Raw genomic sequence first — 18,652 nt, 5'->3', positions numbered from 1 at the left:
ATACTGTACATTGATATTTGCGCCTTAAAGTATGCAGCCGTTTTTGTTCACACGTACAAGAAAAATTCCATTTCATCATGAGTAGAAACGGCTTTTAGCCGAACAAAGTTACGGAACTTTTTATTATTTTCTTAAGTCTCGTGAGTTAGTTAATGATTTATCAAGTTTTAAAACACGCTTGATTTGCGGGGATGTACTGTAGTATCATCGAAACAGCTTTTGCTTCTTCCACCCCCTTTTTTTGAGGATTTAATTTCTCTCAAATATTGCGAATTTTGGTTATTTAGAATAGATTAGTTGCAAAACTTTTTCAAACTCCCAATGCAGCTCTGGGAATTATTAAAATTTCTAATTAGTTTGCGTTGCTAGAGATTTTGAAAATAAGTGAACAAAACTAATTTCACTGCATACTTTCAGCTGCATCTAAGAAATATATAAATTCTTCTCTAACGTGCCATATTCAGCTCAGCAAAGATTTTTCGCCAGAATATTTACTCACAATGCTTTGATTTTTGCTTCCTTTGTGTTGGCTATCTTAATATTCATTTTTTTAAGCAATGTTATCTTAAAGTTGATAGCCTACAAGCCTATAAATATGCAACAATAGACATGCTTATGCTTCAATTATTGGGATAAGTTACCGGCACAAAGCAATTCAGTTAGCCAGGAGTTAAAAAATTGTGCAGAAAAAACCTACGCACAACACATAAATATACAAAACCCCAGATGTGTGTGAATAACAAAAGCTTATTTATCGGATTAGCTTTGAATTTAGGTCTTAAGTTCATTTATGTGAAGATACTCTTTTCTAAATGAATAGAATAAAAATATATTAAATGAATTTATGGCTACACAAAATTAATCGCATTATCGAATATTGCAACTCAAAGTAAAATCAAACAATGAAAAGAAATTACTTTAAGATTTTTCTCCGTGCAAAGTGAAAACAATTCTTTTAAATTAAAAAATTAAAAAGGCAGAGTACTAAAAAAATGTTTTTTTTTTTGAGTTTTCGAATTCTTTCGAAAACGTTTTCGAGATGGTTTTAATAGTTTCAGCTACAACGAAGTTTTTTCTAAAATATTGAAAATAAAACATAATTTAATCGACGAAATTTGAAAAAATTGCCACTGCTATTTTTCTGTACCCTGCTGTAAATTGCACATGTTTAGAAATTTGCAAACTAATGCAAATGCAACAATTTGCAATGCAAAAAATATTTGAAATCAAAAAAGAAACAACGTATAGAAATAAAATTAAATTTAAAGTACAGATTTAGGGACTATATACTCAATATAATATTTCTATACTGGAGAACAGTTGGCCCTGTGCGTTGGGCATAATATGCCATCATATTATGATGTATATAAATGAATTCAATTGAATACAGGGTGGTTCATATACTAACTCTCTTAAGTTTCAAAGTTATACTTTTTTGACAAAGATATCTTTTTGTATGACTTCTATTGTTTTGGTATCTTAAGAGAGTACCACTAAGGGCCGTTTTCGGGAAAACAGTTGCAAATCTTGCGGGAATAAAGATATACAAATTATATATAGCAAAGAATGAGTGATATCCTCCCCCATCACGTCCGTCAGGTGGGAGGGGATGGCCTGAAGGTTTAATGTGGCCACATAAATCGTTTCCGAGATGGTCGGGCTAGCACCTTAATGGTGCTGTGATACCAGAGCGTGCCGGATCTGTATCCGGCAAAGGACCATCACATCGCTAACACTCCCTAAAGCCTTCGGGGAGCAACCTTATCGCTACAACAACAACAACAACAAGGGCCGTTTTCACCATCTTTAGTTAAGATAGAATTTATCTGCAGAAGATCCATCATTCGGAAAGCTTCATTTGACATTTCCTTTTGCAACAACACAGGGTGACTAACTTCCAGTCAAAACGATAATTTTGAATATTTTGTAGAACAAATCGCACAAATCTATATAGTGTTTATTTTGCGATTTCCGACTTTCTTGGGCGTTGCGATTTCATTCATTATCCGAACGAAACGGTAAACTTCAGTATCACTTTATTTCAAAAGATAAAAAAAAGCATATAAGTAACATAATATTTCTTATTAAAATTTTTGAATTTTAAGGCCCATCCTACAGAGGAATAAATTTTCCAGCTAAATATTATAAAATATCGCAAATGATAAAATTCATATAATAGTATGCAATGCAATCACGACTCTGTTTATGTAGATGGCATTGGTCTTTTAGGTACACTTTTAGGCGCATATTTTCTACTCTTACAAAAGCCGTGATCTTAATGCTTGGTGTCCACGAGGTCAAATTTAACCACGCCCTTGGTCATATCAACAAAAACGGCTTGTCGTACAACGTCAAATGCGTTTGGCATCCTTTTTGACAACCAATTGACAGTTAAATTGACGAATGAGTGAAAACGGGAACTATACAACAACAACATACAAATTTGACGTTCAAATTTCATTTGCTAACATGTTGGCAATTTATTTTCGTTTACCAACCGGAGTCCCATCAATAAATAATGCGAAGGAGTGTGAAACAAAATAAAAGACATTTCAATCTTTTGTGAAATAAAAGAACAAAAACATTTTAGCATGGGTTTTGCCTGCGCACTGCTTTATCGACTGTGGGTCAGTCAGTCATGAGACAGTTTTTGATTTCAGTCATATTTTGGCCTAATTAAACCAACTATATGGCGCAAATGCTGGTCAGTCAAATTTTGTAAATAACAAATTATGTACCTAAAGAATGCAATGCAATTAGACGACTCCGGCTATGTAAGTGGCATTGCTTTATATGCTTTATACTTTTAGAAGCAATTTTTTTCTTTGTGATATTTCTTTTGAAATAAAATTGGAAAAATGTATTACAGTTTTTCTAAAAAAAAATTAAAAGCATTTTACTTGAAGTTGCTTGCATACGAGTATATTAGACTGAGTGGAAGAAAAAGTTTAAAAAACCGTCAACTTCGGATGCATTTGTAAGGATCCAAACGAAAAAATTTTATTTTTGCTGAAACCATCACCCAAACTCCAGCTTTCGTTACGCTAAACCTCGTTCGTCTAAAATCTTTAAATCAATATAAAGTGTGCAGAAAAGTATGCAACATTTAGTACCATGTAAAAGTGTAGGAGCTAGGCTGTTGTTGCTTGTGGTGATCTGGCACTAAATGTTGCATGCTTTTCTGCGCAGTTGATATCGTGTTCTTTTTTACATATTATTTAGAGGAATTCTCATACATTCTTCAAATGAATATTATTATTATTTTGAAAAATATCACAAGGAATAAAAATGCGCCTAAAAGTATACCGAGTAGAGCAATGCCACCTACATAACCGGAGTCGCTTAATTGTATTGCATACTGTCGATGCAAATTTGTTATTTGCGAAATTTAACTGATAACTGTATGCTGTTTAGAATCATATTTTGAGTACATACAAAAATTAAAGGTGACTTTGGGGCTCCTTAATATAAACTTTAAATGTATGTAATTTCGCAACTATTTTATTTCATATTGGGGCCGACCTAGTTTAGGGTGTATGAAAAGTTCTTCACTTTAAGATTTATCCTTTTTCCTATTTTTAATCAATCGTTTGTTTAATTCTTGTTTCACCTTTTTCTCTCTCTCTCTCTCGGTTGCGGCTGGTAGTGGCGTGCAAATGGTTTTTTTTCTTTTTTCTAACATAACATATAAGTATTTACTTATGTATCTCATATCCCTTGTAATCGCTTAGAACATTCGTTCGTTCTTGTTGCTGTTACTAAGCTCCATACACAGACAACCAATTTACAGCTAAAGCTTTAAGTATCTCGAACTACCTGTAAATTTACGTAGGATGAGTGTATACATCTGTATGTGTATGTGTATCAAAGTTATTACGATTTGTTGCAAAGTGAACGTGCTACAAACTGAAAATGAAAAGTTCTCTGAGTGGCATGCTTTTTATCTTTTTGCGTACTACAGCCGAGTACAAGAGTTGTTCACTAAAACAACTTATTTTTTGCTGCACTTACACTGTTTACTGGTGCATTGAAAAAAAAAAATTGTCAAACTCGCTCTCTTTGCCTCTATGAGCTGTGTAATGATGCAACAGGATATAGCACTTAAGTATAATTGGTTGTATTCATTGCCACTCTCATTGTGTATTGTCCACGAATTCTGTCTGAAGTGTGTTTTTAGAGTGTTTCGAAAAAGGTAATTGTACTTCAGAGAAAGAGCATTAAAAAGTTCGAATGGAGTGTTGTGGAATTTGATCTTTTTGGCTTTTTTTTTTTTGGAACTTTTTTAAGTTTTAAATCACAGGAGTATACTCGTATTACTGGTGTGTGGACTGTAAATTTTGCAGAACTTTTCAGTTCTGGTAATCTGAACTTGTTTTAGTTAAACAGGGAACATGAAAATATAGTAAGTAAACAACGTCTTGCTAGATCTATAAATACTATTATTATTTTTTTAATGTATTAACAAACATGCGTACAGACATTTTATCTCATTGCTCGTTAATCAACGACTAAACAACTATGAAGTTATTACTCCTACTAACACACCCACAGTTTCAGTTTTGGTAACAGCTAGTTTAAATCAGAGGTGTTCTCAAGAGCGACAGCGAAGCAAGCAGTGCAGTTTTGGCTTGTACTTTGAGCAGTAAACAACGCGTGCGCAAATTCTTTACTCAAAATTGCATTCACAATTATTCTTGTACACACATACTATTACAAAACATGTTGTTTGTGTAGCTCTGCTGCACTGTTCCAGATAAGTGAACGGCATTATGCGATTTGCTTATGACTACTTTATTTTCCTCTTAACGATATTGAGAATTCGCACTCTTTCTGTGATGTCAAATTAGCAAAATAAACATGGAAATACAACACATTAATATCGTTCTCTAGCCCAAATAACGCAACGTAGGCATGATTATCATAAAAATTATAGTCAAGGTGGCGCACGACTAACAAACATACATAGATTTTCGCAAGCTATTTATTTCACTGCGACCAGCACCTCATCTAAACCGAATGCACTCAGAACTTTCGGCGCCCAGCTTAAGAGAATGTAGATATTTATCCATTTTCTAACTTCAGCAATTTAAGGAGATTCAGTTTTGCTGGAGTATCGTTCTCTGAGATTTTCCATTCAAACCCTATGCTAGACCTTATTTCCGTAATGAGTTCGGGCCATACGTGCTTCTCTGCAGCTACCTTACGGTACCTTGGAGCTAATACGACATCCACGCCAGGCGTGTCTTATATAAACAGTATATTTGGATAGCACCCTCTGCCGCCGTGGTGTGGTGGTCGTTTCCCGTCTACCTCACCCAAGATCCCGGGTTCAACACCCGGGCAAAAGAACATCAAAAATAAAGAAACAATTAGGAAAGAGTTTCTCTAGTCAGGGTCGCCCCTCAGCAGTTATTTGGCAAACACTCCCAGGGTATTATTGCCATAGAAGGCTTTGCAGTGAAAACTCATCTGCCTTGAAGATGTCGTTCGGAGTCGGCGTCAAATGTGTAAGTCCCGTTCCGCCAAAGTCGACGCCAATTGTGAAAGAAGACCGACCCAAATTATCTTCGCAGGTATATTGTTCCTTGTGTTTATTTATTTTTTTATATATTTATTTGGATATTACCGATTATTGGATGGTTTTTTTATAAATGGTCCGCGCACAACATCGGACGTATCGGTTACAAACAGCCTAGTTGGATAGTGCCCAACATCGGGCGTCTTTTTTTTATAAACGCCGTGTTTGTATAGCAGCCAAAACCGGACGTCCCTTTTTGATATATGACGCATTTGGAGCGGCCAACATCGGGCCTCATGTTTATAAACAACGTATTTGGACAAACAAAAATCAATACATAGGGGCCCATACGCATTTTTCTCTTGAAAATTGTAAGCATTCGCAATAAGTTTTTCGGCTCGTAGAAAAGCTCGAAATTGATTTGATCTAATATTTTTGCGATTATGCTAGATTTTCTATGTTATTGTTGTATATTTACTGAACAAAGCAAGCCTCAATGAAATAAGCAAAATAAAAACACAATTCGGTTACCATACATTTAAAATGCATTTAATACACAGAAGCCTACATATACACAAACTAAAATATTATTCACATACACACATACATTTGCAAAGCACAATTACAGTTACCAAATATACACACATATACAAATAATTTCGCATATAATGCACAACAAACATTCACTGGCCAGGTAATACACTTCTAACAAGGCAGAGCTTTCACATTGTACGAAATCTTTCACAAAAAACAAGAAAGCTTTCATAAAAAAGAGAAAGCTTTCACAAAAAGTGAAAGCTATCGTACTTGCCTCAACATTATCGCTCACAAACCAAATACAGAATTCTCACTGTGTATGCCATGTAAAGCATTTACATGATGCGCGATATTAGGTGGCGCAGCTGGCGTTTGAAATATTTGCGGATTTATGCTCAAAGTACGATAAAAGAAAGCAGTTAAGAATGAAGCGCTTACAACGAATGCAATAAAAAAACCTAAACAAAAAAGACAATCCTTATTAACCTGTAGACAAAGGCAGACAGCAGCACAAAAGTCGGTAATAACATTCCAAAGCCTTGAGCACAAGGGTGGACGACGCATCTCACTCGAAGGGGGCGACGTATTCGCTTCAATGTGTATAGTATGATAGTTGCGTTCACAGGGTGCATCAGACGCAGCCGCATCGGTGACAACAGAAGTGACGCGCGTGTCTTGTGTTAAATCGATAATAGTTGGGGGTTCACGTATTTTCACCAAAGCGGACTGATCGGTGGTGCCATGAATTATTGTGCTCGGTTGTACAACAGTGATGTTGCTAGTTTCAGTGGTGTCGGTAAACGTAGCGGTGACAGCACCTGTGCATGCGCTTGTAGTGCCATCTGTGATTGAATCAATAATAAGTGCATTTACAACATCATCATCATATGTTTGCGTATAAGCTTTTGGCGCTACATGAAAATTACTAAAGGATGTGCTTCCTGTGGTACAAGCTTGCATTGTTGTGTAATAATCTCCGGTAGTTTGACAGCCAATTGTGCTAAGATTTTGCACATCTCGCTTATATTGACGTTTTTTTGCGGAATTCGATGGTGAAAATTCACTCAGCAATTCCAAACCACTTACTGTGGTTGCTATGTCGCGATACATTGGATCCAATGCTGCCTCGACCCTTTGCGTATAAGAGCTGCAGCTTGGGGTGTTATACGATTTTAGCGAGAAATCTTGAATTTCTACAAAATAAAGTATTTTTCTTTTTGTTAGCTTAAACACTACTGTAAACGCTCTAATTTATATCCTACCTTTCTCAGTTGCTACACCAGGTTCATTCTTAAGATCACCATGCACTTCCAAACAAAATTCATTATACACACTGCCGCTCCCTGATGCGCCGGCACTTACAGCACCCGCCTCATTTCTATCCGCACTGCGTATGCCCTTGAAACTGAGCCGCCTACGCAGCGGCAGTGCAGCCTTCTCTACCACTTCCTCTGTTGACTGGCTGATCGCCGGCATTTCAAGACTTTCTAAATTTTTCGTAAAACTATCAAACATTTCCATAATTTGTTTGAAACGTTCGGCGATTTCTTTGTTTTCGCGCTCGACCTGTTTAAAATCGGGACATTCGGAGGCACACATCATCGCTGCTTCTTCATTTTCAGCAACAATACGTTCAACCTCATCATGCGCAATACGCTCTATTTCGCTAAGCTGTGAGAAGCTATCATCGCTTTGCTTGCTTGTGAAACTCAAATCTGACGCATATTTGATGGTCTCCAGCGTGAGTGCTTTGTTTATGGGTTCCACAATTTCTGCAGCGCTGTGTCGCGGTGTTGTTGTACTACAGCGTGGTAAGGTGAAGATTTCTGCATTCTCCATACATTTATCGATCTGTTTCACATATTCGCGCACGTTCTCTACAACTTCGCTGGTTGAAGGTGCAGGTATTGCACGTTCTTCGACAATTTGTTCGAAGCAAATGTGCCTCTCTATTTTGGCAACATTTTCGTATGAGTCCGTTTCAGTTGCTGTAGTGTATGTGCCCTCCTCAAGTGTAATCAACTGTACGGAATGTTTAATTTCTCTCACACTCGAAACGGTGTGTAAGCTATCTTCGTCATCTTCTTCGGTGTCTTCCTGCTTCTCTATTTTTCGATTGCTTAGGGAAGCTCTCTCCTCTGGCTGCACATTTGCAGTATGCTTCTCATCCTCATCCTCCTCATGCCCTGATTCGTCACGCGTTTCTGTGGTACAATCTTCATTATTATCCATTCTAAAAATCAAAAAATTTTCGAAAAACTCCAAATTTGCTTTAATAAAATACAATTTTATTTATGGGTTTTTAATTTTTTTGTTTGATGTTTGTATGTGTCAACACTTTTGTGAGTCAGGGATGATATAACAAATCACATTTCAAAATTGGGAGCTAAATTTGGTAATGAATAGCTGTGGTTACTTAGACCAAGTTTGTATATGACTACATTCGCCCCGCTCCAGCGAATATTCACTCGTGCTAATAAATGCTACTTTGGACTTAATAGGTAGGTAAACGAAAATCGTGCTCCACAAGTCACCTGTCCTGCTATATGGTCCAGAAGCATGGATCATGACAACATAATATATGCCGGCTCTGGAAGTATGCGAGAGAAAAGTTCTTCGAAAGATGTATGGACCTCTTCCCGTTGGCAACGGCGAATACGGAAGAAGATTTAATGATGACCTGTACGAGCTTTACGCAATCATAAACATAGGCCAACGAATTGAAACAGCTGCTGCGTGGGCTGAGCCTTGTTATCCGAATGAAAGATGATGCCCCAGCTAAGAAAGTATTTTTATCGGAAGCCACCTTTGTAAGCAGGAACACTTTCGTTGGAAGAACCAGGTGGAAAACGATTTAAATTGTTTTGGTGTGGCCAATTGGCGCCAGTTAGTACTGCGAAGAATATATTGTAAGAAGCGAAGGAAGTAACTCAGTTTATCATTTGGATTTATCATTCCTCATTTTGACATGGAACTCTAGAAAGGGAACACAGGTGGGGTAACGATGGGACATGTAAGTGGCGCAGACTAAAAAATATGGACAACTCTTCGGATTGAGAGAGCGCATATGTCAGCAACGGCACAGGGTTAATAAGAGGCGAAGCTAGTACTTTTGACAAGATTTAAAAGACTTCTAGCAGAAGTACTGCCACCCCTTATCTGTTTTCATTAGAATGAAAGGTACTCACACTCAGTTTCAGGTCATGACGGTGAAAATTCTGTGCTCCTGGGAGTCTCGAAGCTCGTCGACTTTTGGTCTCACTACTGAAGAGCATGCATGTGACGAATTTTGTGTAGTTATTTTTTTCCTTGCGTAAGTGTTGAGGGTGTTGAAAATCTTTTTCTGATTAAGCCAATGCCGATAATTTCGCTGGAGGCATCGCACGAAATCAGTATCGTAATTGTCTGGAGCTACATGACTCATTATGGGGACGATACGTTAAAAGAAGTAAGGAGTTTGATGAGAAGTTTACTTCAGAATACCCAGAAAACTGGTCACCCTAACAGACACATGCTTGAAAAGGTCACGCCTCCCAGGAACTTATCTCCATAAATATTATGAAGAAACCCGCCACTTAAGAATTCGGCAGTTTGAAAAAGAAGAGCATGTCAGGGCTCACAGAAAAAACAATAAAAAGGTGTCAAACCACTATACCGGTGAACTCCGTTCGCAATGACCAATACCCTAACCACGCTGTTGAGGAAAGCAATCTCACCAGGGAGATGCGCTTCACTCTAGCTCAACTTCGATCTGGATGCTGTAAGCAATAGGTTAAGCTCTTACTTATCCAGAATCAACCCCGACTTCCCCAATGTATGTCCCGCTTGTAATGTGTCCCCACATCACACCAACCATCTTTTCAATTGCAATGTGGAACCAACGCCTCTAACACCCTTATCTCTCTGGCCCAACCCTGTTGAAACTGCAAGTTTGCTCGAAGTCAATTAGAGGACATTGTTGACAATTATTGAGTGGTCGAACCTATTGTATGGGCGAACCACTGCTACAAAAACCACAACAACATGAGAAATTTAAGATAAAACATTGTACTATTAGTGGTTGTGTGGCGGCCACCGTCGTGTGATGGCAGCGTGCTCCGCCTGCCACACCGTGTGCCCTGGGTTCGCACCCCAGGCAAAGCAACATCAAAATTTTAGAAATAAGTTTTTCAATTAGAAAACAATTTTTCTAAGCGGGGTCGCCCCTCGGCAGTGTTTGGCAAGCGCTCCGAGTGTATTTCTGCCATGAAAAGCTCTCAGTGAAAACTCATCTGCCTTGCAGATGCCGTTCGGAGTCACCGGAAAACATGTAGGTCCCGTCCGGCCAATTTGTAGGGAAAATCAAGAGGAGCACGACGCAAATTGGAAGAGAAGCTCGGCCTTAGATCTCCTCGGAGGTTATCGCGCCTTGCATTTATTTATTTATTTTATTTGTTAGTGGTTGTGTAATACAACCTTTTCAAGTGGTTGGTTTATAGCTTCTACGACGCACTTATCAGTAGCAATCGTAGCTCTGTCTACCCCAAGTGCCTCACGAAAGGAGTAGCTTGAATGACCTAGAAGGTTCAACTTGGTCATAGCAAATTGTTTCCGGCTAGTACCTTAATGGAGCTATTTTCTGGGTGTTTCTGGATAAATATCGATCAAAGGATCATCACTGATGAAACTGTCAAAACATCGAGTCTCCTTATCGCTACAAAAAAAAGAATAAGAAGAAGACGAGGGAGCAACTGGTACAGTACATCAATATAGTTAAAATGAAGGAATAGTCATTATAAAAAGTCGAAGCCGCCGTCTGCGGTTAGCTTTTAGGGAAACCTTGTGTAATTCAGACTTTTTTAAGCGTCACAAATATGTATGTACGTGTGCCTATGATTATCGTCATAACGCTAACGAAAGAATTAGCAGCTATTGTTAATCATCAAGCGCCACTCTAAACTAAGTACCGTACAAATATTTATATACCTTGACTTAATCTCGTAAACATACAAATTTATTCAATAAAATGGTGCATGTTAAATTTATATTTTTTTTTTGTTTTTTTTTTTCTCAAAGCTTATTGCATAGTTGCATAGGCAAGTGTTAAGCAATAGTAATTAATGCTTAGCTAAGAGCGCATCGCTAAGTTGCTAATTCTTCACACTTTAACATGACATATATAGTTGCAATGTGCACATGTACAGTAGCGAAAACGAAAATAGCATTGGGAATTTTTATAGAATTTTGTTATTAAAATTTTGTTTTATTTTTTTCAATAATTCAAGAAATTCAATGAATTTTGTAACTGAAAATATGAAACTGGATTTCGAAAAAACTGTTACTAACATTTTGTTTTATTTTTTTCGATAGTTTAAGAAATTCAATGATTTTTTTATTTGAGACAATGAAACCCAATTTCGAAAAAATGCGAACACATTTTCGAAAAAGTTCGAAAAAAATTTCGAAATTTTTAATTAAAATTTTTTGTTTCTGTTTCAAAAAGTTTTAAACTTTCTTAATATCATATTGCCTTTTTTCGAAAACCTTTTTTGAATGGATTTGCATTTCTTGAAAAACAAAATTCATTATTTATTTTCAAGTTATCGAATATAACAAATAACAATTTGATTGACGACCTTCCACTACTATTTTCCTGTTTTATGAATTTTGTAACTGAAACGTTGTAAACTTATCTCAAAAACATTTTCCAAAAAAATCCGAAAACATTTTCGATAACAGAATTCCGAAGATTTCGAAAATTTCGAAACTTTTATTTTAAGTTTTTATTTAATCCGTAAATTTTTATGAATATTAAAATATTGTATTTTTATTATGATGGAAAAACTGAAAGAAATTAAACATACTGGCTGATATTATAGCTATTTCGACCGAGCCAAAGATATCTTCAGATATCTATATTCTCCCCGAATGAGATTCGAGATCGAGCCTTCAAATTTCTAACACCGCAGGCCTACTATTAGGCTATCACTGCGTCTCTATGTATGCGGCTTAACTTCCTTTTTTGCCGTTTGCTTTTTCTTTTTATTTTTATTTAATTTTATTTGCTTGATGCAGTAGAGCTGAGTCATTCTGATTCGATGTGGTACCCGGTGTACAAGGCTTTTTGTGTTGTTGCTTTTGATAAAAGCAGAAAGCGTCACCTGAACTCTTTATTCAAAACTCGAAAATATTTTCGAAAGAGTGCGCAAATTCGAAAAAAATTTACATAGATTTCGAAACTTTTATGTAGAATTTTTTGTTTCTATTTCAACAAGATCTAAAATTTTCTAAAATTATTCCGAATGTTTGCTCAAATATCATCAATAAAATTTTAATTTATTTTTATTTTTGATAATTTAAGATACAACTTTTATGAAACCACTCAGATTAATCTCAAAACCGTTCTCGAAAAAATTCGAAATCTATTTCGAAAAGGTTCGAAAATTCGAAAAAAAATTACGAAGATTTTGAATTTAATATTAAGTTTTCTGTTTCTTTTCGAAATAATTTCAGAAAAATGTTGGACCTTATTGAAGCAGAAACGGAAAAGTTTAATCCAAAATTTCAAAATTTTTTTTATTCGAATTCTCGAATTTTTTCGAAAATAGTTTCGAATCTTTTGGAAAATGGTTTAAGATTAGTTTGCACAGTTTCAGTTACAAAATACGTAGAAGTGTTTTCCTTATTAGTCGAAACAAGTAAATAAAATTTTATTTCGAATAGTTCGAAATTGAATGCGTAACAAATTATTTCGAATTTTTTGTCAAATTTCGTGAATAAAATTTTATTTCGATTAATTAGGAAAAAACCTCTACGTTTTTGTAACTTGTTTACAAAGAGGTACAAGGTCCCAAATTGGACCAGGCCTAACTTAGGAGGGGTGACCTTACAAGAGAAACCTTGCACAAAATATCTAGGAATCATCCTACAGTAAGTTAGATCAACGTGGGGGAGAGGGTGAAGAAGGCCTCAACGGCACTCTATGCATGCAAAGGAATGCTGAGGTGTACGTGGGGCTTATCGCCCTCTCTTTCTCATTGGGTGTTTACAGCGATTGTAAGCCCTATTCTATACTATGGAGTTCTTGTTTGGTGGAAAGCCACACAAAAAACAACATACCTCAAAAAATTAGAGGGGGTATGCAGACTATCGATGCTTAGCATTACGGGAGTACTGAAAACAACACCGACGGCTGCACTGTATGCCATTCTGCACATTCCACCTGTAGACCTGGTAGCAAAGAACATAGCATTAACAACTGCAACCAGGTTCGGTGCCTCGGGCAGCTTGAGCGCCGACCATATGGCCATAGTAATATAGTGGCATCAATCACGAGACGAACAGACTACCTGATTCCCTATCTGCGCTTCGAGGGAGATCTTAAGGCCACATTAGAAGCGGACGGTTGGCGCAAGGGTGCGCAAATGGCGGACGAGGCGATACATGTGTACACAGATGGTTCCAAGGTAGTGGAAGGAGTAGGGTCTGCGGTATATTGTGTAGATCCCGAAAGAAGAAGATCATACAGGCTTCCGGTTTACTGTAGCGTTTTCCAAGCGGAAATATTAGCCGTAACCAAGCAGTAGAAACCCTGGAAGAGAATAGCTTAAGCTGCAACCGTGTTAACTTTTATATTGACAGCCAAGCAGCAATTAAGGCAATAATCTCGCATAGTACAGCATCTAAATTCGTGTTAGTGTGTAAGCAGTCTCTGGAGAGAATGGGGACAGGGAGAAGCATACATCTATATTGGGTCCCAGGGCATATGGGAATAGATGGGAATGAAAAGGCGGACGAACTAGCTAAAAAGGGCGCATCCCTTGAAGCTTGCTCCGTAGACGTCCCAATTAGACTGGGCGAGATTAAGCGAAGGCGAGAAGTGCAGATGATCTACCAAGCGGGAAAGGCATGGTTTCAAGGGCGGGGCTGTAAAGTGTCGAAGATTATGTGTAGGTCTTACAACCTTAGAATAACACAGTTGCTTCTATCAATAAAAAGAGAGGACTGTATACTCATGACGGGTACTCTGACTTGTCACGGCCTTCTGGCGTCACATGCCTTTAAATTAGGCTTGGTCAGTGATAGCAGATATAGGAAGTGTGGGTTGGAGGAGGAAACGATCGAGCATATTTTGTGATCGTGCTCTGCGCTTGCCAGGCTAAGACTCCACCCATTAGAAGTGATACAGCTTTCAGATCTAGAAGCAGGAGTGGCTTAAGTCCTAGGAAGCTTCTAGCATTTGCCAAGAGGACGGAGTTATTTTATAACAAAAGTCCTGGTTTTTGATAGGGTTTTTCAGTTTGGTCGTTAAAACAAACTTCTGGTAACACTACGAACCCAAGGTCCTCATGGACCGGCCAGTTCAACCTAACCTAACCTAACCTAACCTTGTAACTTAAACTGTGCAATCTAATATTAAAACGTTTTCGAAAAGATTGGAAAATATTTTCGAAAAACTGCGAGAATTCGAAAAAAAAATTTTAAATTTTGGGTTAAATTTTTCTGTTTCTGATGCAATAAGGTCCAACATTTTCCTGAAATTATTTCGAGTTTTTTCGAAAACGTTTTTAAGATTAGTTTGCATAGTTTAAAATTACAAAATTCATGTATTTTTCATTAAATTAGCGAGAAAAATACAAATTTAATTTACGAAATTTGCTAACAAATTGCTTCTGCTATTTTTGTGTTTTCTGCGGTAGGTAGGGTGATGGTTATGCTTTGAAATTTTAAAAGAAAAAGAAATTCCAAAATCATAAATACCTACATACCTGCATATGTATGTGTATTTGCCTATTAACACAATCAACATGGCATGCAATGCCGCTAAATTATTCACAGCGCAAACTTTCCTGTGGTGCGGCAGGCATTATTTGTACATTCGAATACGCGAACGATGTTGCATGCAACAACAATACAAACATGTTAGGTACCTACTACTTGGAGCCCGTTGAATGGCAAATGTGCACTCATAAGCAATTCATATCTTGTTTAAATAAATGTAAACTTACAAATGTGGTTTTATGTGTATATGTTCATAAACCTACTGCCTGTGAACACATATTTATTGCTTAAATATTTTTCTTATTATTATATTAGCGTGTGATTTTTCTCGTGTAAATCTGCCACTTGAAGTGTTCGGAAATTTATGTAACCAAAAATGGAAATGCGTGCATTTGTTTGCAATGTGATGCAATAAATATAAATAAATGTAAGGCGAGATAACCTCCGAAGAGATCTAAGGCCGAGCTTCTCTTCCAATTTGCGTCGTGCTCCTCTTGATTTTCCCTACAAATTGGCCGGACGGGCCTATATGATTTATGCCGAACGGCATCTGTAAGGCAGATGAGTTTTCACTGAGAGCTTTTCATGGCAGAAATACACCCGGAGCGCTTGCCAAACACTGCCGAGGGGCGACCCCGCTTAGAAAAATTTTCTTCTAATTGAAAAACTTTATTTCTGAAATTTTGATGTTGCTTTGCTCGGGGTGTGAACCCAGGGCATACGGTGTGGTAGGCGAAGCACGCTACCATCACACCACGGTGACCGCCATGTGATGCAATAGCGATATAAAATTTTAGTGCATATGAATACAGCGTTCTTTTTTTTAACGGTAAGTTCTTGTTATTTGTACATATCAAAGACTGGGTTGAGGAGCACCCTATCTCGTTTGTCCGTTTGAAAATACTATAGCAGAGAATCCCTCTCTATCAATTTAAAAGCAAAATACTCTGACAACTAAAAAATTTCTCCACGAGTACCAGGTTTTTAACTCTGGTAAATACAGCGGCGAACGCAAAAACAGCAGTGCGAATTTTGTATCAAATATCGTCAATTTAATTATTTCATTTTAAAAGATTTCGAAAAAACTCGAACAATTTTAAGAAAATTTCGAACACCATAAAACAGAAATATAAAAACATGAATAAAAATTGCGAAATGTTGATAAATTTTTGTTCTTAAATTTTTTCGAAAATGCTTTGTTTTTTGACTAATTGTTAGAACTTTTCGAAAATAGTTTCGAATTTTTTGCGAAAAGGTTTTCGAAATATGTTTGCACGGATTCAGTTACAAAATTGAAAATATTTCTAAAATCATCAAAAAAAAACAAAAAAAAAACTTTTGACCAAATTTGAGAGTAAAGTTTTTTTGGAAAATTTCGAACTTTATATTAGGAGCCGTCGAATTCTTGTGTGTATGGAATTTAGTAGCGTTAATACTTTTTAATTAGCAAAGTACAAGTTCTAGGTTTCTCAAAAGCATATTTCAGTTTTATTCCATATAAAAAAATTGGCCACAGTTTGTATGGAGGAAAATCTAAAACATTGGGAAAAAAGATTTTCAAAAATTCGATGCGGATTTTCAGACCTATAAATTTCACTTTATTGTAATAAAATTGATTGTGCTACAAAACAGCATAATCCCAATATAAAGTTCGAAATTTTAATACATTTTTCGAATTTTTGAATTTTTTCGAAAACATTTTTGAATTTGGGCTACACAACAGCATACTCAAAAAAATTTTAAGAACTCCATAAAAATGCGAAATTTTCATTAAATTTTCTCGATTGTTCGAATTTTTAGATCCAGAAGAACGCACTTAATTGAAGTTGGAGGCACAGGAAGCAAAGGTGTCATCGCAGCTGAAGGCTTTTAGTGAACGACAAGATGAAATGGAGGCGGAGATGGATGGTCTGAAAGATCGGATCCAGTAATTGTAATTGAACCGTCAATCATTTCAACGTCTACTATGAAGGTAATATCCTAACGATTGATGGTACTGTTTCTTTCCTAGTATTAAACCTTCAATTTGAGAAGACGTCAGCTGCAAACAACTGTAATTCTGAAGAAGGCCAGACATGATTGAGATATGTTTTCAAGTGCGGGAAGCCAGGTCACATGCACTTCATTGCGGCATCGGCCCTAATCGTTCCAACAACAGCGGTGGTTTTAAACATAAAGCGTATGGAGATGAGCTAGAACGAGCCAGCTGCAAGGAGCGTGAACTTGCTCCACTTATTGAATATCCCATTATATCTGTATCACAACTCAGAAGAAAATCGATCAGTCCTACCATCGGAGATTGTGTGAATGGAAAGGAGCGTTTGCGAACTGTAGATACGGACGCTTCTCACTCTACATATCCGATCTGATTTGGTCAACAAGAGAGGAAACCCATTACATGAAGCTAGATTTCGTATGGTCACTGGTAAGTTCAACCAAGTCCAGGGAGAAGTGACACGTGAAGTCAAAATTGAAAAGGTCACGGTTTCAGTTAATTTCATAGTGGCAGAGATTTTTAATGAAGTCATATTGGCAGTGGACTTCTTAGTTGAGCATGACATCAAAATTAGCATGCAAAGAAGTGTCATGCGATATAAGAAAAAGGATGTGCCACTCAACTTCAGCTATGATTAGGGTTCAGCAGTAAACGATTGCTGAAGGAGAAGAGTCGACAAAGACCACAAAATTCGAAGGCAGTAGACCCCGGAAAAGATTGATGCAAAGAATAGGACAAACAAATCAAAGAGGCATGTACTCCAAGGGGGGGGGGGGGGGGAGCACTGGCATTGACAAACCAAAATGAACGCATTCAAAAGAAGGAAAGAACTTAACAAAAATCATGAAAGGTTGGTTTCAAGCCCTGGCTGACACTACTGTTGTGAAGCATCAAATCGATACTGATTATGCAAAGCCAATCCGTCAAGCACTTATTATGTTGGTTAAACAACAGAGTATGGAACAGCGCACCAGGATTATGAGTACTAAGATGAGAGATATGTGATAGAAGAGAAATAGAGGAAAATTTGTTTGCTCGGAACGAATATACCTAGTTGGAGGGCAGTGTGGCGAGTATGGGCAGTTTCGACACGTCACTATGCCACTAGTAAATAAATGCTCCACAACAACAACAGCAATGTAAGCATATGAGACAACAAATAGTTACGCACACATGTTCGCAACAGCTATGAGCGTAGACGATATGACACACACACACTTGTTCACAACAACAGAGAGCGGAGTCGCCATTACAGACATATATACACAGTAAAAAAGAACGCAGATAACATTACTCACACATAGAAGACAACAGCGAATATGAGATGCAACAAATTAACAACAAATCGAGAAGGCTGTTCGCGAAAAGTCTAAACCCTGGGAAAAATTGGCGTACGAGGCAACTGAACGTATAAAAGCGCGAAATTCCAGTGATGGCCAATCAGTTTGATTTTAAAACATTTTAGGTGAAGAACGCGAATATTCAATTGTGAAGCTCTACTACCACAGTAGTGCTGTTAACAAAGAGTATTTTGCATACTGAGCATTCGAGTTTATTTATTCGACAGTTTGGTGATTCGAAGGATAACAGAGGATAAAAGAATAATCGAGGATTTCTTCAAAATACGTAGCAATAAAAACTTATGCATTTAAGTTTCTATGCACATAAGTTCAGGCCATCTAATTTGAGCATAGAGTTTAAAAAAATCTACTTTACAATGTAATTAGAAATGTCACATCCATCATGAGGGAATGAACCATTCGAACGAATACACACAATTCATTAATTAAATGCTTGTCACGCGCTACAAACATCACAATAATATTTCATATTCAGCAACA

The 18,652-nt window shown here is 37.0% G+C and overlaps 2 protein-coding genes across 14 annotated transcripts in view; both read right to left on the bottom strand.

Annotated features, from left to right (window-relative positions):
• B4 overlaps positions 1-18,652 on the bottom strand; it is a 628,513-nt gene that overhangs the window by 345,083 nt on the left and 264,778 nt on the right. The window lies entirely within an intron of this gene.
• On the bottom strand, positions 6,291-8,368 carry LOC137242106 (uncharacterized). The gene is made up of 2 exons (XM_067769476.1): positions 7,336-8,368; positions 6,291-7,248 (listed from the first exon to the last, which is right to left on the bottom strand). Exons 1-2 carry the CDS (start codon positions 8,285-8,287, stop codon positions 6,344-6,346), a joined length of 1,857 nt encoding a protein of 618 aa, XP_067625577.1. The 5' UTR covers positions 8,288-8,368; the 3' UTR covers positions 6,291-6,343.

Source organism: Eurosta solidaginis, chromosome 2 (genome assembly GCF_040869045.1).
Source record: "Eurosta solidaginis isolate ZX-2024a chromosome 2, ASM4086904v1, whole genome shotgun sequence".
In the NCBI taxonomy this organism is placed as follows: domain Eukaryota; kingdom Metazoa; phylum Arthropoda; class Insecta; order Diptera; family Tephritidae; genus Eurosta; species Eurosta solidaginis.
Note: the sequence above shows the minus strand (reverse complement) of the source record. Positions and strands in the feature narration are given on the sequence as shown.